The following is a 27,600-nucleotide window of genomic DNA, read 5'->3' as shown; positions in this document are numbered from 1 at the left end:
TAACTGTAGGAACTAACTTGTGCTATTTCAGCTGTTTCCAAAATTACCATTGTAAATTTGTGTTGAGAAGGTCTGTTGGCACATAGCTTAACCACCTCCGGTGTTCACTCAGCAGATTCATGGGTTAGTGCAATTTTCATAAATGAATAACTACGATTTTCAATGAATGGGGCTTTAAAGTGACCGGATTCATGTGACAGCTCTTTGTTTACAGTGTTTTATACAGCCAAAGTTCAGCTTAACTTCCGGGATCCGGGTATGAATGTGAAACAGGTGTAAATGCGGACTGAATCTGCTTATGAAAATCATCGCGCACTGATGAATGCATTATATTTAATAGATTCAACTTCAAGAAACATTTCAAGGTAGGAACAACTCGAGTCATTAAACAATTTCGATTTAATGATTTTAAAACAGGTCGTTTCACCGCGGGTCAAGACAAAGTAAACAAGTAGGCTAAATAAATCGATTGTCAGTCATAATGATTTTAATGGTTTGTGTATTTATATTTCAGTTTGGAAAAGGACAGAATAACCGTACATAATTTACCTGCAGATGAGACGAGATCTTCTTATAAAAAGCAATGGATTCGACAGGTATGTTATTGGCAGCATGAATTCTGAGGTCTGTCAAAGCAGGTCCGGGTCACATTGAACCCCCAAAATTACAAATTTTACACACACTGACAATTTTTTAAAAACCATTTTTATATTACTAGTTAATCAGAATTAACCCCATCCCATTATTGTTAAATGCAGAATATGTTGAATTTTATAGAACAATATAGGAGTAACATGGGGTACCCCAGGTAGTGGGCCAACTTACCCCTCTTTTATATTTTACATTTTGTGCTATAACAACTAAATTAGCAAATGTATTTACTATAATAACACATTGGCTGATGCACCATCATCCTGCACATGCTAAACTTATATCTAAACCTCATAAATCTGATTGGTTGATTAGAATGTTGTTCCAGGATTAACAAAAATGTTGTACTTGGTGAAATCACACACACACACACACACACACACAAACATTAGCACATACGGTAAAAAAAAAAATCAATGGTATAAAGATCTTTTTATGAAAAATATACTATATTTTTAAGATTTTGGTATTTAACACAAATTATTTTCTCAAACGTCACCATTGATGCAATTATGCAACACAAACAAATAATACATTTGGATTGAACTTCAAATCCATTTTTATCGTCACACTGCAGAAGCTACCAAAGGGAAGGAGAGTGTTCAGAAAAGATCTCCTCTGGATCTCCTTATGAACCAGCTCAGAAGGAAAGCCTCTTTCACGGAGAGAAAGAAACCAGCAGTGGGTCGCCTCTTCCGCCCATCGGAAAGCAGTGACAAGAGAAATAGCAACATACCTGAAATGAAGGAATCAGAGGCCAGTGAAGGAAAAGAAAATAACGACCCTGGGAAAGGTAGATTAGACATTTAGAAGATATAACGATGTAAATATAAATGAACAAACCCTTGTTTTCCTTTAGAGATCAATAACACAGATGATGAGACTGGCTCTGTTGTGGGCTGGGGTCGGGTGAAGCAATTCGTTCAGAAGCTTGGGAAAACCCCTCACAGTCAGAATTTGAGCCTGAGCCACTGCGATCTGACAGCCACAGATGTGGTGGAACTAGGTGGGTGTTATGACAGAATTGTTTTCACACAGTAACATACACAAAACCGTACATGTGTCTGGATCGCTAATTACCGTTTTGACGTTGTCTCAGCCACCTTACTGCCATTTATGGCTCAGCTGGAGGTGATGGACCTGTCCTGGAATGATCTGGTTGGAGGCTCCCTGAAGGCACTTACTGTCCACCTGCAGCATGTAGAGAAGCTGAGAGTGATGAAGCTGTGTAACTGCAGATTAACAGCTCAAGACCTCACTGCTCTCGGTACAGGAAGTATTCATTTATTATAGAAAAACAATGTAATTAAACATCTATCCATCCATCCATCCATCCATTACTGTATCCGTCCATCTATTTATCGATATATCATCTATCTATCTTATCTATCTATCTATCTATCTATCTATCTATCTATCTATCTATCTATCTATCTATCTATCTATCTATCTATCTATCTATCTATCTATCTATCTATCTATCTATCTATCTATCTTTCTATTACTGTATCCGTCCATCTATCCGTCCATCTATCTATCTATCTATCGATATATCTATCTATCTATCTTTATCTATCTATCTTATCTGTCTATCTATCTATCTATCTATCTATCTATCTATCTATCTATCTATCTATCTATCTATCTATCTATCTATCTATCTATCTATCTATCTATCTATCTATCTATCTATCTATCTATCTATTACTGTATCCGTCCATCTATCTATCTATCGATATATCATCTATCTATCTATCTATCTATCTATCTATCTATCTATCTATCTATCTATCTATCTATCTATCTATCTATCTATCTATCTATCTATCTATCTATCTATCTATCTATCTATCTATCTATCTCTGTATCCGTCCATCTATCCGTCCATCTATCGATATATCATCTATCTATCTATCTATCTATCTATCTATCTATCTATCTATCTATCTATCTATCTATCTATCTATCTATCTATCTATCTATCTATCTATCTATCTATCTATCTATCTATCTATCTATCTATCTATCTATCTATTGATCTATCATCTGTCTATCTATCTGCCCATCCATCTATCTATCTATCGATCTATCTATTGATCTATCATCTGTCCGCCCATCCATCCATTTGCATTTAATAAATGTATCATCATGACTTAAAGGGGTGTTCACCCAAATATAAAAATAGCATAATTTACTCACCCTTATGTTGTTCCAAACATGTATGACTTTCTTTATTCTGTGGAAGATATTTTGAAGAATGTTGGCAACCAAAGAGTTTTTGTAACTTCCATTATATTTGTTGGTCATGCAATGGGAACCAAAAATCTTTGGTTGCCAACATTCTTCAATATATCTTCTTTTATGTTCTACAGAAGAAAGAAAGTCAAACAGGTTTGAAACGACGGTGAGTAAATTATGGCAGAATATTCATTTTGGGTGAACTACCCCTTTAAAAGACCTTACAAAAAAATGCACAATTAAAGCTGAAACCACACACATGAGCTAAAATACTAAATATACACAGACTTTTCTTTGCAAAATCATATCTGAAATCTTGAAATTGGCCTGATTTAAGGCTGAAACAATTTTGAACAACTGGCAAACCTCTCCTAAAATGATATTCCAGGTGAGGCTCTTGACTGCATTCCTCTAATAGAGGTGCTAGATTTGTCCTGGAATATTGGCATTGGTGCAGGAAATTTCAGACACTTCACAGAACACCTCCAAGCTGAAAGCACACTGAAAGAACTCCGCCTGGTGGACTGTCAGCTCTCTGAGACAGACGTTACAGCTCTGAGTAAGACTTGCTTTCTATAAACCATGTGACATCAAAACTATGAAGTTTATTTTTTTATGGCAGTGGTGGACTAGGTACACAAATCCAGCGCTTGAGTTAAATATACATACTTCGATGAAATATAACTCCAGTAAAACTTTACTTCTTTTAAATGTCTACTTGAGTAATGTTTTGAAAAATAAGGGGAAATTTGCTTAATTGTCATAAACGTAGGCACAATGGCAAAAATCTAAAAGGTCCTTAATTTCTTTTCTTTTTAGTCGGACATTATTATGAATGATTAGGAGTCAGCGTATTCGAGCTCTGAGGATCGGGATCTTATTACTTGGTTCTTGGCTCATTTTGAGTCGGACTAGATTGATTCAGTGATTTGTAAAGTTGAGATTCGCTCTGACTGGATCACTGAATCAGTTGTTAACAGCTGCAATCATTTCAGACGATTGAACAAATTATTCATTCAATTTTATTTGCGAACTTGTTCATAGAAAATAATTAGCTCAAAAGAATTTGTTCCCAAATCGGACATCATTTTCAGGTCTGATTTATTACTTCGAAATAACTGCATTTGGTTTCTGAATATAGTAAAACATCAAATGTTAGTTTATAAAATGAAAATACTCTGATACAGTGCTATAGACACTTGAAAATTTACTGTTAGTTTTTTTTCATGTTCACCTTTGCTTTTGGGTTCTTAAACTGGGAATTCAGAATAAGCCTATAATGAGTCATGATTTGTTTACAATAGGATATTTCATCAATTTGAAAGCACTGACATTTTCCTTCAGGTGAGGCTCTTCCCATGTTGTCTAGTTTGGAGGAGTTCGATCTGTCCAATAACAAGCTATCGATCAAGGGAATGGAGAACCTCAGCTCCTCTTTAGGCTCGACTCCACGGCTGAAGACCCTAAAACTGAGCATGTGTGGACTCAATAAAGACAGTCTCAGTGTCCTGGGTAAGAGTGATGATGAAAAAAAGCCTTCAATGGACTAAGCAGTCAAACATAACCATTTTGCAACACCATGAGCACACACTTACATTACCTGCCAGGAAGCTCCAAATGCAGACTGTGATTTCTGTGATAACCGAGTAACCATTTTAATTATAATTCAATGAATTTGTTTTGTGGAATGTTAAAAGGCCAGGCACTCAAGTTCATCCCTGCACTAGAGCACTTCGATCTGTCGTGCAATAAGGAAGCAGGTGGAGGTCTTGCCACACTGGTCACTAACCTTACTCTCCTCACACACTTGAGAAGTTTGAGTATGCATCTGTGCTGTCTAACAAAGGAGGATGTGTTGGCTTTAGGTAAGACTAGTTGACAACTAGCTATTTTCCCTTTCAGCTATTTTTATGCGATATTGCACAAAAAATGCTCTACTATGAAACGCAAAGATGTATGGAAGCTTGTTTCCTCCACAGAATATCAACAAAAAAAAAGAAGAAAGTAAATTAGAAAAAATCTTTTTTCTCACAATTGTGAGTTTACATCTCGCACTTCTGACTTTTCTGACAGAATTGTGAGGGAAAAAAGTCAGAATTGTGAGATATAAACTTTTTTTAAAAAGTAAACAGACTTTTTTTTTCATTTGCGAGTTTATATTTCGTAATTCTGACTTATTTTCTAAGAATTGTGGGATATAAACTCACAATTAATTTAAATGTGCAATTCTGAGAAAAAAAAAGTTTGAATTGCGAGTTTATATCACAATTCTGATATAAATTGATTAAATTCAAAGTTAAATTCACAACTTTGGATGGAAACATAGCTACTGTTGATTGTGAACTTGCTTTCTCAGTCCAGGTAGCTCCATCTCTTAAAGAGCTCAGAGAGCTGGATTTGTCGTCCAATAAAAGTGTTGGAGATACACTCCAGAATCTTCTGCAAACCCTCCCTCTTTCTCAGATGACCAAACTTCCACTAAACAACTGTGCTTTGAGCAAACCTGCATGCCATGATCTTGGTATGAAGCCAACGCAAATTCAGAAAACACTGAACTTGGTTTTGTTTTAAATGAAAATATGCATGTATGTTTCTGTAATTCCTAACAGCTACCGCAATGCAGAAGCTACAACAGCTTGAAAGTCTGAACCTGTCATGGAACAAGTGTGTGGGGGAAAATCTGAGGCAATTTCTGGAGCCTTTGCATTCTGATTGCAAACTACAGGAACTCAGACTGAGTAGCTGTAATTTAACCACTGAAGATTTGCTACATCTAGGTCAGTTTTGGTCAAAGAGTGTTCAATTATAACATTAAGGCTGGAATACACTACAAGACTTTGTACAGATTTTTGCTCTGATTTACAGTTTGGACGAGTCGATGCTAGTTGCCTAAATCAGAGCCATTTTGCAGATATGAGTTGAAAAATGTCACAGAAAATCAGACTAATCTAGACTATTCTAAATCTAAATCACTGACTCCTGTTTTTTTTTTTTTTAGCTTTAGACTATAATTCCATCCAGTTATCAAACATTTTTGATATTTAAGCCGATTTTAGAACACATACCCCATTTTAAAGACATGGCCTAGTCCCAGACTAAAGTGCATTTTTATGCTGTTTTAACTGAAAGCAACTTGCACTGATATATCTTAAACTATGTCAGTGCCATTGTTTTGTCTCAAGATGCACACTAGTGCAGTTTTTTTTCCTAAGGCATGTTTATAAAAGCCACTTAAATGTCCTAATTTAACTAAATCCTGGCTTAATCTACACCCAGTATGTGAAACGATGAACTATTATTTTAATTTGTCAAGCATCTCCTATAGCATTGAAGTGCATGTTTCTGTGAGAGTTTGTCGTGTTCGGAACAACTTCTAAGTCTGGTAGTGTGTGATCCTCCTCAGTCATTTAGTATATGATTCCCAGTTTTTCTCTATTTACAAAGTCTGCAAATGGTATGATGCCTAGTGTAATCTATTCAGATTTGCAAAGTCGTGAAGTGTAATCTATGAGAATTTTTTGCAAACTGTTGTGATCTTGCAGAATCTGCTTGCCAGCGTGGAGTTCTATCCCAGCTGAAGCAGCTGGATTTGTCCTACAATGGCAGCGTCGGAGATGGCGGTTGGACGTCTCTTTTTGGGAAGGCTGCTGGTCTAAAGGGACTGGAGGAGCTGGATGTCAGTCTGCGTCCTTCTGCATTCCTCTCCGTCTCCCCCTGGCTGCCCGCCTTGTTGGAAGCCCTTCCGCATCTCTCCTCCCTCACCCGTCTATCTCTGCAGCATTGGGCTCTGAGTTCAGCTGAGAGGGAGAAGCTGGAAAAAGTTCTTAGCAAGAAGAACGTCATCCTGGAATGTGACAGAATGGCTTCGCCCACCCCATAGGCAGCAGGTTAATGACAAGCATTTCAGACGCTTTGGCAATTACAGTTTTCCAAGTTACTGAAGTTGCAAATCAAGATGTTACTGAGAATGATGTGTTGTTCGAAAGGCATTCAGCTATTTTCTACTTTTATTTAAACCCATTTTTATTTGATGTATTTCAAGATTATTATCTCACAAATGATCATATTAAAAAAAGAGGATGTTTTATCAGCATAGCATTGAAACTCATTACCATAGTTGCACTTAAGTATTTGAACTGACAGTTTTAAATTAAGTAATCATTGTTATATTCTTTTGTGTCCTTTCTCATTTACATAAAAAAAAAGATTGTTTTAGACTGAACTTGCTAGATCAACAACATCTCTCTGGCTTTTATCTGTCCTGACAAAACTGTGGAAAATTTGCATGTGAGACCCAATACAGCGAAGACTAAGTGTCAGAGCAAACCATTTACATAAATGACGTGTTTTCGCAAACATCATGGCATGTGACATTTCCAAACACTGGACACAAAGATGTAGGCTGTTATCTAAAACACTAACCATGTGATTAACTGTAATAAATCCAAATGTAACCAACAGTGTTGTTGATTATTTTGCCTGTCAACTAACTACTGACAAAAACAACAAAACAAATACAATTAAAGGGATAGTTCCCCCAAAATTAAAATTTTGTCAACCTGTATGATTTTCTTTGTCTTGTTGAACACAAAGGAAGATATTTGAAAGAATGCTGGTAATACAAACAGTTGACAAGACCTATTGACTTCCATAGTAGGAAAAAAAATTCTATGGAAGTCAATGGCTTCCGTCAACTGTCTGCTTACCGACATTCTTTCAAATATCTTCCTTTGTGTTCAACAGATGAAAGAAACTCATAAAGGTTTGTACAACATGAGGGTGAGTAAATGATGACAATTTAAATTTTTGGCTGAACTATCCCTTTAAGTTCAATCTAAATGTGTCTTACTCTGAAGCAGTAACACATATTTTCGGACAAACCCAAAAATCGTGAATGGTTTCATGAATGTGAGTCTGGGTAGATCTGTAGAGCCAATGAATCTGACGCCATCAGGGCCCGTGCTGAATTACTCGAGTCTCCATCCCCATATCTGGATCTCCAATAGTAATGTCTGCATAAACCATGAGACACTTCTGCCAAGAAAACATGGCCATCCACCTCATAGGGAGAAACATCTGTGTGTTCCTCCAACAGCCGCCCGCTGCTTATCAGCCGTGAGAAAGCCTGATTATACAGGCAGAGAGAACATCAAGACATTTGAATGTTGAACACTATTTCATAATGGGAAATTCTATGGAATCTCACCATGCAAACTGGCTCCTCAAGTTTGTTCCCCCATATGTAAATGTGTGTGAGACAGGAATTCACACTCATTGCCTTGTTGAGGGACGTAAGACCTTTTTTTCCAATGTTGTTGCTGGTAACAGACAATCTTGGAGGCAAAAACGATACCAGATAAGTTGGACAGCATGAAGAATGGAAATAGTGTCGTGTAAACTTAACAAAAGCATAGTTTGATAAATAGGAGGAGGACACTTACGCTTTGAGTTTGCTGTGTGGCAGCTTGATAGCTTCACTTAGATACACCGCACCATCATCCTCGATGCGATTGGAAGAGAGATCTAGAATCTCCAAAGAGCGACTTTGTTTCAAAACCTCTGATAAGCATTTAGCTCCATCCCGTGTAATTCTGTTACTGTTAAACAAAAAAAAAAGAAGCAGAAATGTTTTTTTTTTCTCCGTGAAGCACAAAAGGAGTGTCATGAGTTGATCTCTGCCATCCAAGAATCATACAATCATACACCCCCCCCCCCCCCCCCCGCCCCCCAAGTTACTATTAAAACTAGTAAAACCTTTGCTATTGACAGAAGAAAATAAGTCATACAGATTTCAAAAGACACGAGAGTGAGAAAACAGTAACAGAATTGGTTTTTTTTTTTTTTTTGGGAGAGCTATGCCTTTAAGATCATGAATTAGAGAATTATGTGCATGAGTGTATACCAGCGAAGATCCAAGTAGCATAGAGAGCTGTTTAACTTCAGAGCTTCACACAGCATCTCTACACCAGTATCAGTCATGTCATGCTTTCCCATGTGCAGCTCCCTCAGTGTCTTATTCACCACCAGCATCTGTGCCATATGGACTGTTGTTTCCTCCTGTCAATTAAGTTAAGATTACTTTAACCAATAAAAAAAAGACTTTTACCATATTAATCATAAAATGAGTATATTGAAGCACAATTTTCCTGAAAACATACCTGAAGACTGAAAATAAGAGGTCGACTAACATTAATGGCACGGATTCCCCTGTTGTTCTTCAGGACAATGGCAAATGATATTACACTTTGTGTAGCCTAGAAAACAAGCACAATACTTTAAATACAAATTACATTTATTTTGTGGTTATATTTGTGTTGGGGAAATTTACCAGATCACAGTCTGAGACATCTACTTCTTCTAAAGTAGCATTAATCTGCAACATAGCAGCCAGTTGCATGCCACCTTTATTTCCAATCTTATTTCCCGTCATTCTGAGTGTCTTCAAACTTTTATTTTTCTGTAAAATTAACAGAAAATACATGCACTGTAAAAAAAAAAAAAAAAAAGCCCTCCTCTTTCAACTTAAAAACTTAAGTTCATTTGTTGCTTTAAATTACTTTAAAGTAAAATCAAGTCATTTCAATTAAATTATATTAAACTGACAGAAGAATTGAGTTGAATCTCGTATAACTTATGAAAAAAATATTTTGACGAGTTAAAGAAATGTAAAAACATACAGTATGTTGTTGCCATGACTTACTGATCATATCATTGGCATTCATTTTAAATCTATAAATGCATAAATAAATGTTACATTTTAACAGTAATTATAAATCCAAATTAGCCACACTTACATGCAAACTTTTTGCTATTACTTCTGCACCATCTGCCTCAATGTTATTACACATCAGATCAAGAGATTGAAGGGACTTACTCTCCTGTTAAAATGACAATATTTCTTTAAGGTTCTCATGTTTTCAGTTAGGTTGAAAATAGAAACCTAAACAGCTGGTCTTTAGGAAAACTGATGATTTAACGTACCTGAATGAGGTGCGCAACATAAACAGCTCCTTTGTCTGTGATACAGTTGTATCTAAGATCTAAACCTACAATGAAGTTTACTTTCAGTTGATTTCACTTGATTCTTGTGATTGATTTGGTGACATGACGCACGGCACCACACAAACTATCAGGTACGGTATGGGTTAACGTTACAATGAACTTTTTAATAACGTTATTTGCAGACTACAGTGGTTTATGATTTGCGTGTCTAACTATCTATTTTTTACAGTCTATGGTCTAACCTGAAACTGTCCTGGGTAGGACGAGTTAATATTTACCCTTTATAGCTGAATTTCCCACGAGTGTTTTTGACAAGACCAGCACATCTTCATCTGTCAGTCTGTCTCCATTCTTCAGTTGATCATTACCTGTTAGTTTGAATGACCCATCGCTGAAAAAAAACACCAACAACATAAATGAACAACATGAAACAACCAAAATGAGAAATAACTTGATATTTTACTTTTCCAACCAACCTGCTGTCTTCCAAAACTTTCAAAACACACATATTTGGGGGCTGCTGATCTTCAGCACATACAGTTAAATATCGATTAATAAAGTCCACCATGCTTAACGCTCTGTGAGGCTAACTTTTAAGTTGCTATGCCAACATGGAATGCGCTTGCGCAAGAGCGACATCTTCAGGTCGTTTGAATGACTGCTCTCTATTCAACAAAAATCCTGGTTTCACAGACAGGGCTTAAATGCCGCGTTCCAGGCAACCTGTAACCTGTGTTTTTCCAACTCGTAACTGGGAGTACATCGTTCCAGGCAACCTGTAACCCGTGTTTTTCCAACCTTATACCCGTGAAAGTGCACTGGAACGGCAGTCAAACCCGTGACTCCCCATCCGTGAACTCGTACTAGATCGATGTACTCCCAGTTACGAGTTGGAAAAACACGGGTTACGGGTTACCTGGAACGCGGCATTAGATTAAGCCAGAATTAGGCCTTTTTTAAAAAAAAGTTTAATTAGGACATCGAAGTATCTTTAATAAAATTGCCTTAGAAAAAAACAACTGATGTGCATTTTGATACAAAACAACGGCACTGACACATTTCAAGACCAGTGCCAGTTGCTTTCAGTTAAAACAGCTAAAACATGTATTTTAATCTGGGACTATCTTAAGCCTTGTCTGTGAAACCGGGGGCAAATGTTATAAGTCACTGAGATTAAGTGAAATATGCCTTTTCAATCTTTGTTCACTGATTATCTTCTTCATAAATACATTTACACAAACAAGTAGGCCTATTCAAAATATATGAATGATTATTCATTTTTGACTACTTAAAATCTACACACAAAAAAAGGACAATTCTCAAATGGTCCTAAAGTATTATTGGGCCTAGAATAAACATTTTAGCCACCTATAAATAATTAGTATATATAAATAAAAAAGGACTGCTTCTAAATTAAAATTCACAATGTAATGTACCGGTAAGAGTTTTTAAATTTAGAATGTTTTTTTCAAATTCAACATCAACATTAACATAAAACAAAACATTCATTGTGAATATTTTATCATTGAAACATTTAGTCTAGTTTTAGTTAGATTTACGCAAACTTGTACTTTACAACACTAAGACTCAATCACAATCATTTCATCACATTATCAATGAAAATTAACTGGAATTGTTATCATGAATTGCACTAGATACCTTATGTGAATTTTTAAATTGCTAGATGTGGCAAAAGCCGCTCCACAGAAATCACATTTATGAGGCTTTTCTTCTCCGTGATGCATGCGGCAATGATAGACCAGCTGACACTTCTGAGCAAAACGTGCCTCGCAGGACGTACAATTGAAGGGCTTCTCTCCTGAAAACAGCACAGAACATGGATCACTCCACATAAACCTATAAACAAAATGATGACACAGACACTGCAGTTCAAAAGTTTGGGGTCAGTAAGGTTTTTTTATTTGGAAGAAAATTTTCTTCAGCATGGATGCATTAAATTGATCAAAAGTGACCGTAAATACAATTATAATATCCCAAAAATAGTTCTTTTTCAAATAAATGCTGTTTTTTACTTTCTATTGATCAAAGAATAATCATGAAAAAAATTCATCAAGGATTCCACAAAAATACTAAGCAACTATTTTCAACATTGATAATAAGAACTGTTTCTTGAGCACCAAATCCACATATTAGAATGATTTCTGAAGGATCATGTCAGAGTAATGATGCTGAATATTCAGATTTGCATTCACAGGGACAAATTACATTTTAAAATGTATTAAAAAAAGGTCAAATAGAAAATAGCTATTTTAAATTGTAATTATATTTCACAATATTTCTGTTTTTACAGTATTTTTGATCAAAACATGCAGCCTTAGAGAGCATAAAAGTCTCTCAAAAACTTACCGACCCCACACTTTTGAATAGTAGCATGTATTGATCACCAAAAATTATATCATTCTATGGTTGTACATTTTTTTTGTCATCAAGACTATGGATTAATCCAAGCGATTTAGTGTATTAATGCAGTGTTCACTTTCAAAACACACATATTTGGGGGCTGCTGATCTTCAGCACATACAGTTAAATATCGATTAATAAAGTCCACCATGCTTAACGCTCTGTGAGGCTAACTTTTAAGTTGCTATGCCAACATGGAATGCGCTTGCGCAAGAGCGACATCTTCAGGTCGTTTGAATGACTGCTCTCTATTCAACAAAAATCCTGGTTTCACAGACAGGGCTTAAATGCCGCGTTCCAGGCAACCTGTAACCTGTGTTTTTCCAACTCGTAACTGGGAGTACATCGTTCCAGGCAACCTGTAACCCGTGTTTTTCCAACCTTATACCCGTGAAAGTGCACTGGAACGGCAGTCAAACCCGTGACTCCCCATCCGTGAACTCGTACTAGATCGATGTACTCCCAGTTACGAGTTGGAAAAACACGGGTTACGGGTTACCTGGAACGCGGCATTAGATTAAGCCAGAATTAGGCCTTTTTAAAAAAAAGTTTAATTAGGACATCGAAGTATCTTTAATAAAATTGCCTTAGAAAAAAACAACTGATGTGCATTTTGATACAAAACAACGGCACTGACACATTTCAAGACCAGTGCCAGTTGCTTTCAGTTAAAACAGCTAAAACATGTATTTTAATCTGGGACTATCTTAAGCCTTGTCTGTGAAACCGGGGGCAAATGTTATAAGTCACTGAGATTAAGTGAAATATGCCTTTTCAATCTTTGTTCACTGATTATCTTCTTCATAAATGCATTTACACGAACAAGTAGGCCTATTCAAAATATATGAATGATTATTCATTTTTGACTACTTAAAATCTACACACAAAAAAAGGACAATTCTCAAATGGTCCTAAAGTATTATTGGGCCTAGAATAAACATTTTAGCCACCTATAAATAATATTAGTATATATAAATAAAAAAGGACTGCTTCTAAATTAAAATTCACAATGTAATGTACCGGTAAGAGTTTTTAAATTTAGAATGTTTTTTTCAAATTTTGTCTTTTTTCTCTTTAAAATCATCCTAGGGGACAGAAAACTTCCACTAGTTAAAGAATCAACCTTAAATAGAAACAGTGGTATAGTAATATTGAAAATATGTCTGTGGTCACACTTGGGTCCAATTCTCACTATTAACTACGACTTTTGCCTCAGTAAACTCCTAATTACTGCTTATTAATAGTTAGTAAGGTAGTTGTTAAGTTTAGGTATTGGGTAGGATAGGGATGTAGAATATGGTCATGCCGAATAAGCTATTAATATGTGCTTTATAAGTACTAATAAACAGCCAATATCCTAGTAATATGCATGCTAATAAGCAACTAGTTAATACTGAGAACCGGACCCTAAACTAAAGTGTTACCCTGTGGTCTTCAATGAATTTCATGAATACATTACTCAAAAATATATATCAACCACAACACATATTCAGACGTGAGATGATTTATTATAAAAGCTGCCCAGTATGTTAGAGGATTATTTCACATAATATATGAAATGTTTCAGAGACTGGGTCATATAACATTATAGGTATTTACATGTCATACTTCTAAAAGACAAACGCATAGTTCAAAAACATCAGAATGACCAAGTCAGTTGTAATGTATAGCCGCACTGTCCTTTCAAGTAAATAGAAAAATCTTCTTTTTTTTTTTAAACATATGAAGCAAAATGCTTTTTCTAAGCACAGCATTTTATATTACAGCTAAACCTACGTTTGGCCTTCCCTTCATTTCAGAAAATACTTTATGCCTTTAAATGATCCAGATTCTGCAGACTTTAATAAGGAAAAAAAGAGAGAGAAGCCTCACACACTCACACAATAGCTTTGTATAACTGATATCTGCTAAGAGTTTGTAATTCAGATGATTAGAAAACAATCATAACAAATTGCTTCCGCACTGGCGTGACTGATCCTACCTTCAGTCTTCACTTCATGGAGAAAATACACTTAAAATGGAAGTAAAACCTGGTATTTTAATCAATGGTCTGAACGATGACAATCTGCGTGTGCTCCATCTCAGCAGTCGCTGGGATTTCGTACTGTTCCACAACGTAGCTGACTTGCTCGCCAGATTCTCCGTGTTGGATGAGAACCGGCGCTTCGGATGAGTCCGCGTGCTGGAAGATCATGGAGGGCTCTGAGCCGTCTGCGTGCTGTATGATCATCTGCGGCTCTGCCGACTGTTGGATGATGAGCTGGGCTTCGGGGGGCAAAATTGGCAACTGGGACTCCATCTGAATTTCATGGTCTTGGGAATCGACAAGGGCAGAGCGCACACGTGCAATCAGGCCCTGGTGGTCGATGGGGATGTTGAGAGGACACTGCGTCGTGTCGGTTTTCACAGTCTGAGTCTGCTCTTGTTCAGGAAGAACTGAAAAGTATGTTTTAAAATAGACATTTAGATGAATGGATAGATCAATTTAGCAATAATATATGATTAAACAAGAAATAACACACACCATTATGCTTCAAAATGCTGTGCTTCTTCAAGCTATATATGTCTGAAAACATGTTCCCACACAGGTTACACCTCACTTTTCTTGAGCCTAAAGGCAAAAAGGACCTAAATAAATCCATATTTGGACATAGAAGGTTTCCATTTTGAAAACGCCCAACTCGTTAAATTTACCGTTGTGGATGTCCATATGTTTTCGAAGTTCACCAGCGGTTAAGCAAGGTTTTCCGCAATCCAAGCATATATATGGAGTCACACCTGTGGAGAGCAAAATGGAGTGCATTGATTAAAAAAAGTCATTTTTTAAACAGACTCCAAGTGGCTTCGACATGTTAGCAAATCACTCCAGAAAATACTGACAGCTTTTATGAATGCATTATAAACCCACCGGTGTGTTTCCTGGTGTGAGCGATGAGAGAGCTGGACACAGCGAAGGCCATGCCGCAGGTGTCGCAGATGTACGGTTTCTCTCCCGTGTGTCGTCGCTTGTGGTACATTAGAGTGCTGGCCTGTGTGAAGCGCTTCCCACATTCTCCACATTCATACGGCTTCTCACCACTGTGCTTTCTGAGAGCAAACGGGTAAGAAAGAGAAGTTGATGGAAACTTATTGACCAATAAGATTATTATTTTTATGTTTTAGTGTCCAAAAATGTATTTAACCAGATAAAACAAAACATTCATTGTGAATATTTTATCATTGAAACATTTAGTCTAGTTTTAGTTAGATTTACGCAAACTTGTACTTTACAACACTAAGAAATCACAATCATTTCATCACATTATCAATGAAAATGAACTGGAATTGTTATCATGAATTGCACTAGATACCTTATGTGAATTTTTAAATTGCTAGATGTGGCAAAAGCCGCTCCACAGAAATCACATTTATGAGGCTTTTCTTCTCCGTGATGCATGCGGCAATGATAGACCAGCTGACACTTCTGAGCAAAACGTGCCTCGCAGGACGTACAATTGAAGGGCTTCTCTCCTGAAAACAGCACAGAACATGGATCACTCCACATAAACCTATAAACAAAATGATGACACAGACACTGCAGTTCAAAAGTTTGGGGTCAGTAAGGTTTTTTTATTTGGAAGAAAATTTTCTTCAGCATGGATGCATTAAATTGATCAAAAGTGACCGTAAATACAATTATAATATCCCAAAAATAGTTCTTTTTCAAATAAATGCTGTTTTTTACTTTCTATTGATCAAAGAATAATCATGAAAAAAAATCATCAAGGATTCCACAAAAATACTAAGCAACTATTTTCAACATTGATAATAAGAACTGTTTCTTGAGCACCAAATCCACATATTAGAATGATTTCTGAAGGATCATGTCAGAGTAATGATGCTGAATATTCAGATTTGCAATCACAGGGACAAATTACATTTTAAAATGTATTAAAAAAAGGTCAAATAGAAAATAGCTATTTTAAATTGTAATTATATTTCACAATATTTCTGTTTTTACAGTATTTTTGATCAAAACATGCAGCCTTAGAGAGCATAAAAGTGTCTCAAAATCTTACCGACCCCACACTTTTGAATAGTAGCATGTATTGATCACCAAAAATTATATCATTCTATAGTTGTACATTTTTTTTGTCATCAAGACTATGGATTAATCCAAGCGATTTAGTGTATTAATGCAGTGTAACAACTTCATGTGAGAGGCGTACCTGTGTGTATGCGCATATGGGTCTTCAGCTGGTTGCCCTGTCTGAAGGAGCGGGTACAGAGCTGGCACTGATAGGGTTTGAGGCCCTTGTGTATGCGCATGTGTCTGCGCAGACTGCTCATCTCAGAGAAGAGGTTTCCGCAGATGTTACAAATAGGCCTGTGTTTGTCCTGCAAAGGTTTCACTTCCTCTTCTCCTGCCCAGTCCTCGTTGTCATTGCCAAATTCGTCATCCTCTTCGTCGTCTTCATCTTCGTCATTACTAGCTTGGCTTTCTTTCAGCTTTCTACTCAAGCTTCTCTTTCTGGTGCTGGCGCGGATTTTCTTCGCAGCACTTGACTCTGAATCTTCTGTACCTTGAGATGAGCCTTCTTCAGTGTGTTTCTCAAAGTCTTGGTTTGCTTCTTCACCAGCTTCTTCTCCACTGTTCTCTATTAGATTTGAAGATTCGGGTGTCTCAGAAGAAAGGGGCTTAGAACGAGGTCTTCCTCTTTTACGACCGGTCCCTTCGTTGTCTTTTGTTTTTGCAGTTTCTGTGCCGTCTTCTGTGTTTGTAGTTGCGGTCTCAGCATTTGTAGTTTGGTTCTCAGTGGATAACGGCTTAGTCCGTGGTCTTCCTCTCCCTCGTTTGGAAGCCGCAGCTTCACCAGGGTTCTCTGTATCAGTCTTTTCCTTACCGTCATCTTCCTCACCAGCATTCACAGCATCCTCTTCAACAACCTCTGTTTCTTGGGTGTCTCCTTGTTCTTCGTCTCCTTCTGCTTCAGATGGTAAGGGTCTAATACGTGGACGTCCTCTTTTGCGGGTAGAGCTCTCCCCTTCTTGATCTTTGTTTGCTACAGAATCGTCTTCAGCGTTACCAGAATCATCTCTATCAGTGGACAAAGGCCTAATCCGCGGGCGACCTCTCGGTCTTCCGGATCCTCTCCCTACAGAGCTGCTATTTGGATTCATGCTTTGCTGTGCTGGTGATTGATCAGTTGAATCGAAACTCAATGGCCTCACCCGTGGGCGACCTCTCGGTCTCCCCCGACCTCTTCCTCTGCCTCTTTGAGCAGCAATGGCCTCCCTCTCAACATCCTCCTCATACAACCTGGTTTTGGGTTTCCTCCCTCTCTTGCCGATTCTCTGGGGAGTTTGTTCGCTGGACGACTGGGCTTCATCCGTAGAGGCGGGATCATCCTGAGACCCATCTTCTTTCTCTCCCCTCAACCACATCCGTTCCTCCACCTGTGAGATCGGCTCTAAAGGTTCATAGTCATCTGGGCTCAGGGGGGAATGTGGATCTTCATACTGCATTTGTCTTGCGGGCGAGCCACCAGTTTTGAGATCATCTTGGGATAGGGTACAGCGAGCCACAACCTCGGGCATACCAAGATAAGATGCAGCTTTTTGAACACTTTCAATTTCTTCCCTGTAGACAACAAAGCACAACAAAAATGCAATCTTGCTATCTTTCTCTCTTTATATATATATACAGTATATTAGTCCTGGGCAACGATTAAAATGAAAGTTTGTGTTTACATAATATATATGTGTGTACTGTGTATAATTATTTCATATATATATATATATATATATATATATATATATATATATATATATATATACACACATATGCATGTATATATTTAAGAAATATTTGCATTTATATACTGTATATATATTTATATTATAAATATTTTATATATAAATAACCCATTTCTCTTAAGTATATACATGCATATGTGTGTATTTAAATGTACAAAATAATTATACACAGTGCACACACATATATTATGTAAACACAAACTTTTATGTTGGATGCCCAGCACTATATATACATAAAATTTTAAAAGTCGAAAAGAAATTTCAGTAATGAATATGAATTTTTTTATTTTACTCTGCTATAAAATATTTCATTGGCTAACTATATATATATGTACAGAGGTAAAGATTTAGCCGATATAATATTTAGCATAAAATTATATATTATAATAAAGAAATTACAATTAGATTACTTTTTGAGACCTTAAAATTATGCTAAAAAATATTACATTTAAAAAAAATTCAAGTTTTCTATGTCAGTAGGAAGACTATATAGATGAAGAATAAGATTCCCATGAACTCACCCGTCCATATTCAATTCCCCGGTGTAAATATATGTCAGTAGTTTTTCAAACACAGCACTGCTCATTGACTCTGGGTCCAAAGTTATGGTGGCATCCTCTCTTCCAGCATCAATAGACTGTGTGGAGAAATACTCACTAAAGGCTGCCAGAACATTGTGGTGGGCTTGATACTGAGCCTGTCCTATTGCTACTGTGCAGTCACACAGAAAGCTTCTCTCACGTTGCCTCTTAAGCTGCTCCAGAAGAAACTCACTGTGAGTGATATGTGGCATGACGTGTGAGACTGCCAACCTGCAATGTCAAGAGCATCTTATAATATCAGCCACAATTAAACTTCTTAAAGAGAAAGTCTGTCATTATTCACTTGCATTGCATCTTTTTTACCATATAATAAAAGTGGTGAATTCTGCCAAGTAATAAAGGTTTGGAACAAACATGAGGATGAATAAATTATTACATAATTTTGGGTGAACTAGACCTATAGACCTATGATGCAATTTTATATGTAATCGTTTTGTAAGCAATAAACAAAACTAAAATAATTCACTTACCTCACGTAAATTTATGATGGTTTAAACCACACCCAAAAACCTGTTTAAATGAAACACACATGCATGTAAAAAAAATAAAGAACATGTGCATATATAAAATAACATATAACGCTAAATAAAATTAGCGATTGTTCAAACTTTACATCATCAGTTAGGGAAAATAAAAGTTCCCGCCCATTGCTCAAAAGTTGGCTGAAATAACCAGCTTGATAACAAACTATCATTGTTAAAAGACTACTCATAATATTAGAATGCACCCAATAATTGTAGTTGTAAATATGCATTAAAAATAGCTAAATGCATTAGTTACGGGATAAATGCAGAGACGAATGTTTGTAATTTTGACATGCAAAACAAAGGGCTCTTATTTCGAAAATGCTCGATCCGGTAACGTTAGAGCGCGAGCCTCAATTCACAGGTTCGGTCTATGTATAACAAACGCAAAACAGAGACGTGCAATAATTATTTAAATTATGTGATTATTAAATATAAAGTTGAATTCGATTTTTTAATAACAATTCAGGTCTCACGTTATTTCGACAGTAGATTAAAATCTCTTTGCTTTGACGGCCATTTTCGAGGTCTTCAAGGGGATTGGTCGGTGACGTCATATCCTCCTGTCTGAATTCTTTCCGGTGTTTGAAGTTGAACCAAAAAAAGAAGAAGAAAAACAGCTGTAACCGTTAGATGGAGCCAAAGAGACACAGCAGGCACATGAATGGACCACTGGTGCATTCAAGGAGAAAAGCAAATAATTAATTGTAGCCTACTTCAATTTTTACTCAAGTTCTTTTGAAACGGCATACTTTTATTTAATTACAATTCCAAGACAAAAAGCTTTTCTCTTTTTGCTCCATTATACTGGGCTTACAAGCCTAATTTTACAGGTAATTGCATTCATTTCGGTATCTAATCGTCCTTGCTCATCAGTCTGTCGGAATATTAGATTTCAAAATTGTTAAGTTAATTATTCATGTATTATTTCAGGTAAACCTTCATAAATGTTGATGGTCGATGAGGAATGGTCTTTATTTCCTACTGGACCCTTTCAACAGATTTTAGTTAAAAAAAAAAATACTTTAAAAAATAAAGGTTCCGAAAAGGGGGTTTCACAGCAGTGTATTAGAAGAACCATTTTGGGTTCTCCAAAGAACCCCCTTTTCTGTGTGATGAACATTTTAATAATCTAAAGAACCACAATAAAGAACCTTTTGTAGAATGGAAAGATTTTGTGAATGAAAAATGTTCTTCACCAGATAACATGTTAACCCGGGGATTTAAGATTTTAACACAAGGTTTTGTGAAAAGACCTTTTGTAAATTTGCTATTGATTTTGATCAAGCAATTAACCAGCACTGGCATTTACATCACCACGGTGACATTGAACCAAAAAAGGTGAAGATATAATATACTTTTTCTATCTAACTTATATAACATTATTAGTAATATTTGTTTTGTAATAATACTTTACAGCCTACCATATGGTTCAAACAGGTTATGCCACTTGCATTTGTTCATCACGAGCAGTGGAGCACTGTAAAAAAATTGCTGTAATTATGCAGCTGTTTGGCAGTATAGCTACTGTAGATTTAAATTGATGTATATTTACTGGCAACAGTTGGTTCAAAGTTAAATGAACATTAAACATTAACAAGTCTTTGTCTTTACAGAATAAAATTATAAAATAACAATCTAATGCAAAGCATTCTGGGAACCAGAAATCTTCATCAACCTTTTTCTGTTTTTTTCCTTCAGATTTTGGTTCCCAGAATGCTTTGCATGAGGCTGTTATTTTAGTTTTATTCTGTAAAGATAAAGACTTGTTAATGTTTAATGTTCATTTAACTTTGAACAAACTGTTGCCAGTAAATAACATCAATTTAAAAGTACAGTAATGCTGCGTTCCAGGCAACCTGTAACCCGTGTTTTTTCAACTCGTAACTGGGAGTACATCGATCTAGTACGAGTTTACGGGTGGGAAGTCACGGGTTTGACTGCCGTTCCAGTGCACTTTCACGGGTATAAGGTTGGAAAAACACGGGTTACAGGTTGCCTGGAACGCGGCATAAGTTACTGGGAACCAGCTGCCAGTAATACTGTAATTTCTACAGATTTTTTTTACAGTGAGGATTCAAGAATTACATAATTTAATGTCTACAGCCCTTGGGAAAGTTTGATTGTCAGTTTTATGAATGAATAAGGGACTGAAACTGCTGAAATAATCTTGATAAATAATTAACTATGGTCACCTGATCCACATTAGTATAGCCTATAAACCATTCTGTCATTGTTTGAATAGGAAAGGTTTATGTAAAAATGACAAAATCAAGAGACACAAAGAGTACACCTTGTCTCTGCAGTACTACACCCATGATATCTATTTACATAATCAGCTGCTTCTTGTTACAACACAATCTCAGTCTGTTATGAGCGCCTCCTCCTCTCTTATCAGCACACGTTAGTGTTCCAGCGCACACTCAACACCTTCAGCTCTGTGCTTAACAACATCTTCCTCTGAGACAGGTATCCATTTACTTTGCATTGTTATTATGCCTGTTTTGTGATTATTTTTTTTACTGTATAATAATATTTTATCATAATTCTTTACATTTAATTTTTTTCTGTCTATACTTGTATTGTTCTGTGTATTGTGAACCTGTGTTTGGTAAATATTTTTTTAGGGCTACCGCCATAAAAAAAAGAAAAAAGAAAAAGCTAAATTAAACAGTAGGCCTATTGATTTTCAACAAACTGAATTTATATGATTTAATCTAGCCCGTTTAACAAAAGCATTACAGTAAAATGTAGGCATATATTCCTCAGTAATTTAATCAATAAGTGATAGCTATTCAAAAAATTTCGTAACCACAGAGTTTTATATAAGATTACTGCACGTGTACGCCACTGATTTGTGTTTTTGCAAACGGGTCCAGCAGGTTTGACAGCTTTAGAAAAGTAAACATGCCCTTCAAAACAAAAGGCGTCTAAAATCTCCACACATGCTAGCCTAACGTACATTTCTCAGGTTCACACGGAGAAGGTTCAAAATCACCATAAAGTGCCTTTGAGACTTCAAAATTTCCACAAAAAAATCAGAGATTTTCCATTTAACTTTATATGTGTTGTATTAAGGAGACCTTAGGCTGTTAGAAATGCATTTGGTCAAGCTCCAGCAGTTTTTATGAATTAGCTGCAAGCTGACAATATACGAGCAAACCATAAAATATGTCCACCCTGTCATGGACAAATTCAAAGTAGAATATATACATTTTCATTGCATAGTGATTATAAAATGTAGATCTACAGAAAGATAATGTGTCCCTTTCCCAACACAACATTTAACTTAATGGTAAAAGTCTTTTGATAATAATGAAGTTACTGCCTAAATATGTATTGCCCAATATAATATGCGATAGTTGCACATTCTTTTCTAAATAAAATCTAAAAACAAAGATATTCAGTCAAACTTTAAAACAATACTAACTGGGCCTCATTTGTTTATTAAGAAATCACACACTGGTTTTGTTAACTTGTTAAAATAATTTGTTTATTTTCAAAAAAGTTGAACATGACAGGGTGGACAACAAGTTGACAGGGTGGAACTTGGCATGACAGGGTGGACAAATGCTCTAATGTTCTAACCTGGAGGGGCCTGGCTCAGGCTGATTTTCAGGAGCTTCAGGAATATTAGGAGAGTTTGGTGGTGTCTCTGACTGTAAAGCACTGGCTCTGGCCCTGGCTTGCCTTTTTGTTTTATCTTTTTGCCCTTTTCTCTCTCTCTCACTTAGCTCATTAATACCCTTCTTCTTTCCAGTCTCTCTGTCTTTTCCCCCCTCTTTCTCAAGGTACTTTCTTCTTCTTTCTGGGTCAGCATCACGACATTCCCTATATCGCCTTGCTATTAGGCTCATTCCTGGTAAAGAAATATATATTTCAAAATAATTCAAAACGTTCTCTTACAAATTCCCCTTTAATTGGTCCAGCTAAACTAGGCTTGGCTTATTTATTTACATTGTTAGGGCTGTATTTTTTTTTTAAAACAGTCAATGAAATCCATGTCAATCTTTTATTACATAGGAACAAAGGTTTGTAAACTATCATCAAATTATCGTCATCATCAAAACACCTGCTGATAGTGATATTGGAAAAAAAGTCCACGTCCACTCATGTATAGAATCTACTGTTCTAATAATATGTGTTTTTAACTGTTCTAATATGTGGGGGGAAAAAATCAAAATGTGGCGAAAACTGCAAATGTCCTCCTTATCATGAACCATGTCCACCCTGTCATGGAAGGCTTGGTGACAGGGTGGACAGTGACATTTTTTTGGCTAAAGTTAGCATTTAATGAGCACATGGTGTACAGCAGTTAGCAAAGTGATTCACTGTTGAAAGCTGACTGTGCACTGTTTAAAATGTATATTTTGAATATCTGAAAAGTTTTTATATTAATTAATATTTCACAATGACAGGGTGGACATGTTAAGCTTGACAACACGCAACTACAAACACAATATGATGAAAATTAGGAAATATAAGTGTAGATACTTACTGTGTGTGCAGCAGAGGTTTTAAGCTCCACTAAAGAAAGACCAAATGGGGGAGGGGATGTCACTGAGTACATTAATTTCTTAAAGGGGCGTTTATACCCCATAATGACAGGGTGGACAGCAATTTCGGGGACACATGCAAAATGCTTAATATTATTATGAAAATAAAATATAAGCAATCAAAATGGCTTATTTTATTAAATAATTTGCAGAGGACAATAAGAACATTAAAAAAAGATTTTAATTTTATGTAATTTAACCACTTTTTACACTCACTGAAGTTAGCTGATCAGCGTGTGGGACATAAAATCACAGACATCTAATCAAAGAAAATGGAATAAAATCAGAAAAACACATTTCAAGAGACTTATCATTGTACTTGTATATGCGTAAGTGTTTGGCCATTTATAATAAAACCTCAGAATTTCATTATTTTGCATCATGTTCATGATGACTGAGCAATTCTGATGAGGACACCAAAGGCACTTTATAGTGATATATTGATTCAGAAACGCGAGACGTAGTGCAGCGAAATCTCCAGGTGCGACTTTAAAAGAATTTCTGTTAACTTGAAATGCCAATTTAAAAACGCGGGGAACGGGCGAGACACCAGGAGAAACAACGATAAGCGAGTTTTTTCCCCTTCTTTTTCCCCAAATGCAAGTTGTTTTACACTCCGTCGCAGTAGAACGCCCGACGCGTGTTGTTAACCAGTGTTATACCGAAATCTGTGACCCACTGGTACACATAGCTAATGTAGTGATAGGGTTGGGAATTGTGATTAGGCCTATGGCTGCGCCTACTACGGTGGGTCACAGAACACCGGCCCTTATTGTAATTAGACAATAGCATGTTCGTTGTGTATTTTCCAACAAGCCATTGTGCAGAAATCATACAAATATCCCTTTAACACTGTCATTGTCACAACATGAAATGACTAATGCAATTGAGCTCATGACTCCATAACTTTCTCGTCACAGCTGAGATAGCAGTTCTTGACATGATGAAGGCCGTGATTGTGTTGCTCATTCCTCTTCTGCTTCCCTTGGCTTCTGCTCAGACTTTTCGTTGGGGCCCCTGCCCAACACCAATGGTACAGCCAAACTTTGAACTAAGCAAGGTAGGACTATATAAATATATAGAATCTTAAATATATAGTTCACCCCCCCCCCCCCCCCCCCCAAACCCCCCCCACCCCCCCCACTTCAAATACAAATGCTCTTCTTTGGTTTGGCTTGGAATGACATGAGAGTGAAAAAAATAATGACAGAATTTTTCTTTTTGAGTGTTCTTAACATTGTACTTATATGAGCTCCTTTCATTTCAAGTACCTTGGAAAGTGGTATGAGATCGAAAAGCTCCCAGCATCCTTTGAGAAAGGCAAGTGCATTGAGGCAAACTACTCGCTAAGACCTGACAACACCATCGAAGTTCTCAATGTTCAGACATAGTGAGTAATTTATAGACCGAATCAAGTCTTTTGACTTCTAAATAGAGTTTTCGTCACAATCATTTATCCATGTGTTTATATAAAACAGCAAAGGAAAAATAAGAAAAGCAGAGGGCACAGCAGTCGTTCAGGACAAGAGGGAGCCAGCAAAGCTTGGAGTCAGTTTCTCCTACTGTAAGTCCATCAATGTTTTCAAATCTAGAACATAACAATCTCTTTTCTATTGTTTTCAAGTGTGAAAATAAAAATCACTTTCTGTGAAATTCTTTTTCAGTCACACCCTACGCCCCATACTGGGTCCTGTCCACCGACTACAACAGCATTTCTCTTGTTTATTCGTGCACTGATGTTCTCAGGCTGTTTCATGTGGATTATGCCTGGATCCTCTCACGCTCACGCATTCTGCCCGCAGAGGCCGTTTACCACGCCAAAGAGATCTTCTCACGTGACAACATCGACGTGAGCAAAATGTTACCCACAGATCAGCAAGGATGCGATGGTCCCTTTTAAACAGTGAAAACTGAAATATGTAATTTTGGTTCAGAAAAGTTTGTGCCCTCACTATCTCTATTATGAGTGAAAACGGCTTAAATTATCATTATAAAACTACTCCTGTTGCATAAAACTGCTGAACCCAGCTTGCAATATATTGCTCTATACATATATTTGCACCTCTTGAAAAATAAATAAAAGCATAACCTTTTGCCAATGAAGTTTCTGGTTATGAATTTCTCTGTCATCTCATTACTGAATAATGATTTTAATAAACAGGTGTTCATTTTGTGAATAAACTAAAGTCCTGTCTGTTCTGCACAATTTGATATGTGCATTGGTCCTCAAAAGTGTATTTTCTATGCCTTTTGGAATGCTTGGTGTTTAGATTTCTATTGGAATATTAATGGTTTAAAAGTGGAATTGTGTTCTTGGAATCTAATGTTTTTGTTGTTGTTGTTTATATGGAATATGCATAAACAAACCTATTTGATTTGAAATGCATATCATAGATGGTCTTGAGTGGTTTCAATGATGTAGATCTAGTTTGGGAGGGGACAAAACTTTCCTGAACTCAGCGTGAAGTCCGTGCAGAACCTGTGAAGCACAAAATCTTTTAGCTCGCAGAAACTGCCGGACCTCGTACAATCAGTGCAGCAAAGGAGGTAATGTTGTTTATTTCCAACACAATTATGAAGGATGTGTGAATGTAGTATAGCAAAATGTAGTTTTTCAATGCTATATTTTAACCATAATTGTAATTAGTAAAAGTGGGTTTTGTTTTTCAGGGAAAGATGAAGTGGAGTGTGCTTTTTTGGGTTTTCTTGCTGTGTTTTCTTGCTAATAATCTCAGCAGTAAGTAGTGTATATTCCTCATATAACTATCTCTGGACATTGTAGGCTAGATATTTGCTTTGAAAGCTACTTCATGATTTTCAGAATATGAGAATTAAAAAAGATTTTAATAGACATACACTTGCTATTTGTCAAATAAACAATCTGGATTACATGTTTAAAGGAAACCAATGAATTATCATGTTAATATTAAAAACACTAAAGACCTGAGCTGTGTTCATCAGGACAAGTGTGCACATAGTTAGGAATAATATTTGAGAAGGAAATGCACACATTTCTTGAATCCCTCAGGAGATCCTCAGTTCTCTATGCCTGAATCAGCTCTTTGTAAGGGATTTCATTCACTCTTCCTCTAACTTTCTCCTTCCACAGGTGCCAGATTCATTCCTGAAGGGGGTAAACAGTCTATTTATCATTTTGTTTACACACCTTTAGCCTGTATATAACCTACAGTATTAATAGTAGCATTTAAAAAATACACAATGAAGCTTTTGTTTGAACACATAATTGGATTGTATGAAATGTTGATGCTGTTCATATTAAGTGTATTGTTGTGTTTGCCAGTCTGAGGATACAAAGAGGCACATTTAGACATTACTTCTGCAGTTACACATCATCAGGAATTCTGGAATGCAAGAATTCAGCAGAAATACACAAGCTCTATTTTTCTTTCTCTCACATAGTACCCTATGAAAAGCCCCCGGCTGTGCCCTACTGGTCATATTCCACCTCAGATTTCTGGAACTATGTGGAATACTTCCGCAGCATTGGGGCCTATGAGCAGATCAATGAAATGGCCAGAACATTCTTCGCTCATCAGCATCTGGGAGATACGCTGGGTTATGAAGTGGCAGAGCAACATGACCACTAAGTGGATGTCATTTGTTTATCAATCATAGTTTAGTTTCTGTCACTAGAAACTAAAGATGGTTATTGAAATATTACTAAAAGCACGTATAGCCTTATAATGATGCATCTTTTGGCATATTACTATTAATAAAAAGGCATATGATTCACCGTTTCATTGTAATGTTTCATTAACAGCTTCAGAGTTCATGATTGTGATGTATATC

The 27,600-nt window shown here is 36.5% G+C and overlaps 5 protein-coding genes across 6 annotated transcripts; 3 read left to right on the top strand and 2 right to left on the bottom strand.

Annotated features, from left to right (window-relative positions):
- The first annotated feature begins 364 nt into the window (after positions 1 to 364).
- On the top strand, positions 365 to 7,347 carry lrrc31 (leucine rich repeat containing 31). Its single transcript, XM_056249129.1, has 11 exons — positions 365 to 451; positions 515 to 596; positions 1,229 to 1,444; positions 1,511 to 1,657; positions 1,751 to 1,918; positions 3,278 to 3,448; positions 4,234 to 4,401; positions 4,587 to 4,754; positions 5,246 to 5,410; positions 5,499 to 5,666; positions 6,432 to 7,347. The coding sequence occupies exons 2-11, from the start codon at positions 584 to 586 to the stop codon at positions 6,767 to 6,769; spliced, it is 1,722 nt and encodes a 573-aa protein (XP_056105104.1). The 5' UTR covers positions 365 to 451; positions 515 to 583; the 3' UTR covers positions 6,770 to 7,347.
- Positions 7,348 to 7,696: 349 nt separating this feature from the next.
- Positions 7,697 to 10,522, bottom strand: lrrc34 (leucine rich repeat containing 34). The gene is made up of 10 exons (XM_056249130.1): positions 10,368 to 10,522; positions 10,170 to 10,282; positions 9,871 to 9,935; positions 9,684 to 9,767; positions 9,218 to 9,346; positions 9,048 to 9,143; positions 8,792 to 8,946; positions 8,331 to 8,486; positions 8,096 to 8,222; positions 7,697 to 8,014 (listed from the first exon to the last, which is right to left on the bottom strand). Exons 1-10 carry the CDS (start codon positions 10,457 to 10,459, stop codon positions 7,790 to 7,792), a joined length of 1,242 nt encoding a protein of 413 aa, XP_056105105.1. The 5' UTR covers positions 10,460 to 10,522; the 3' UTR covers positions 7,697 to 7,789.
- Positions 10,523 to 13,800: 3,278 nt separating this feature from the next.
- Positions 13,801 to 19,765, bottom strand: mynn (myoneurin). Of its 2 annotated transcripts, XM_056249124.1 has the most exons (9): positions 19,711 to 19,765; positions 19,181 to 19,220; positions 18,630 to 18,920; positions 16,521 to 17,932; positions 15,663 to 15,822; positions 15,221 to 15,399; positions 15,007 to 15,090; positions 14,837 to 14,923; positions 13,801 to 14,748 (listed from the first exon to the last, which is right to left on the bottom strand). In XM_056249124.1, the coding sequence occupies exons 3-9, from the start codon at positions 18,899 to 18,901 to the stop codon at positions 14,351 to 14,353; spliced, it is 2,592 nt and encodes an 863-aa protein (XP_056105099.1). In that variant the 5' UTR covers positions 18,902 to 18,920; positions 19,181 to 19,220; positions 19,711 to 19,765; the 3' UTR covers positions 13,801 to 14,350. The 2 variants fall into 2 exon arrangements, with proteins under 2 accessions (XP_056105099.1, XP_056105100.1); XM_056249125.1 differs by lacking the exon at positions 14,837 to 14,923.
- Positions 19,766 to 21,643: 1,878 nt separating this feature from the next.
- Positions 21,644 to 25,889, top strand: apodb (apolipoprotein Db). The gene is made up of 5 exons (XM_056249139.1): positions 21,644 to 21,715; positions 24,709 to 24,850; positions 25,059 to 25,180; positions 25,269 to 25,354; positions 25,455 to 25,889. Exons 2-5 carry the CDS (start codon positions 24,731 to 24,733, stop codon positions 25,688 to 25,690), a joined length of 564 nt encoding a protein of 187 aa, XP_056105114.1. The 5' UTR covers positions 21,644 to 21,715; positions 24,709 to 24,730; the 3' UTR covers positions 25,691 to 25,889.
- A 295-nt stretch (positions 25,890 to 26,184) lies between these two features.
- otos (otospiralin) lies at positions 26,185 to 27,502 on the top strand. Its single transcript, XM_056249143.1, has 4 exons — positions 26,185 to 26,337; positions 26,461 to 26,527; positions 26,900 to 26,923; positions 27,211 to 27,502. The coding sequence occupies exons 2-4, from the start codon at positions 26,467 to 26,469 to the stop codon at positions 27,396 to 27,398; spliced, it is 273 nt and encodes a 90-aa protein (XP_056105118.1). The 5' UTR covers positions 26,185 to 26,337; positions 26,461 to 26,466; the 3' UTR covers positions 27,399 to 27,502.
- Positions 27,503 to 27,600: the final 98 nt, after the last annotated feature.

This window comes from Rhinichthys klamathensis, unplaced genomic scaffold (genome assembly GCF_029890125.1).
Source record: "Rhinichthys klamathensis goyatoka isolate OS25496 unplaced genomic scaffold, OSU_Roscu_1.1 h1tg000059l_1, whole genome shotgun sequence".
Taxonomy (NCBI): domain Eukaryota; kingdom Metazoa; phylum Chordata; class Actinopteri; order Cypriniformes; family Leuciscidae; genus Rhinichthys; species Rhinichthys klamathensis.
Note: the sequence above shows the minus strand (reverse complement) of the source record. Positions and strands in the feature narration are given on the sequence as shown.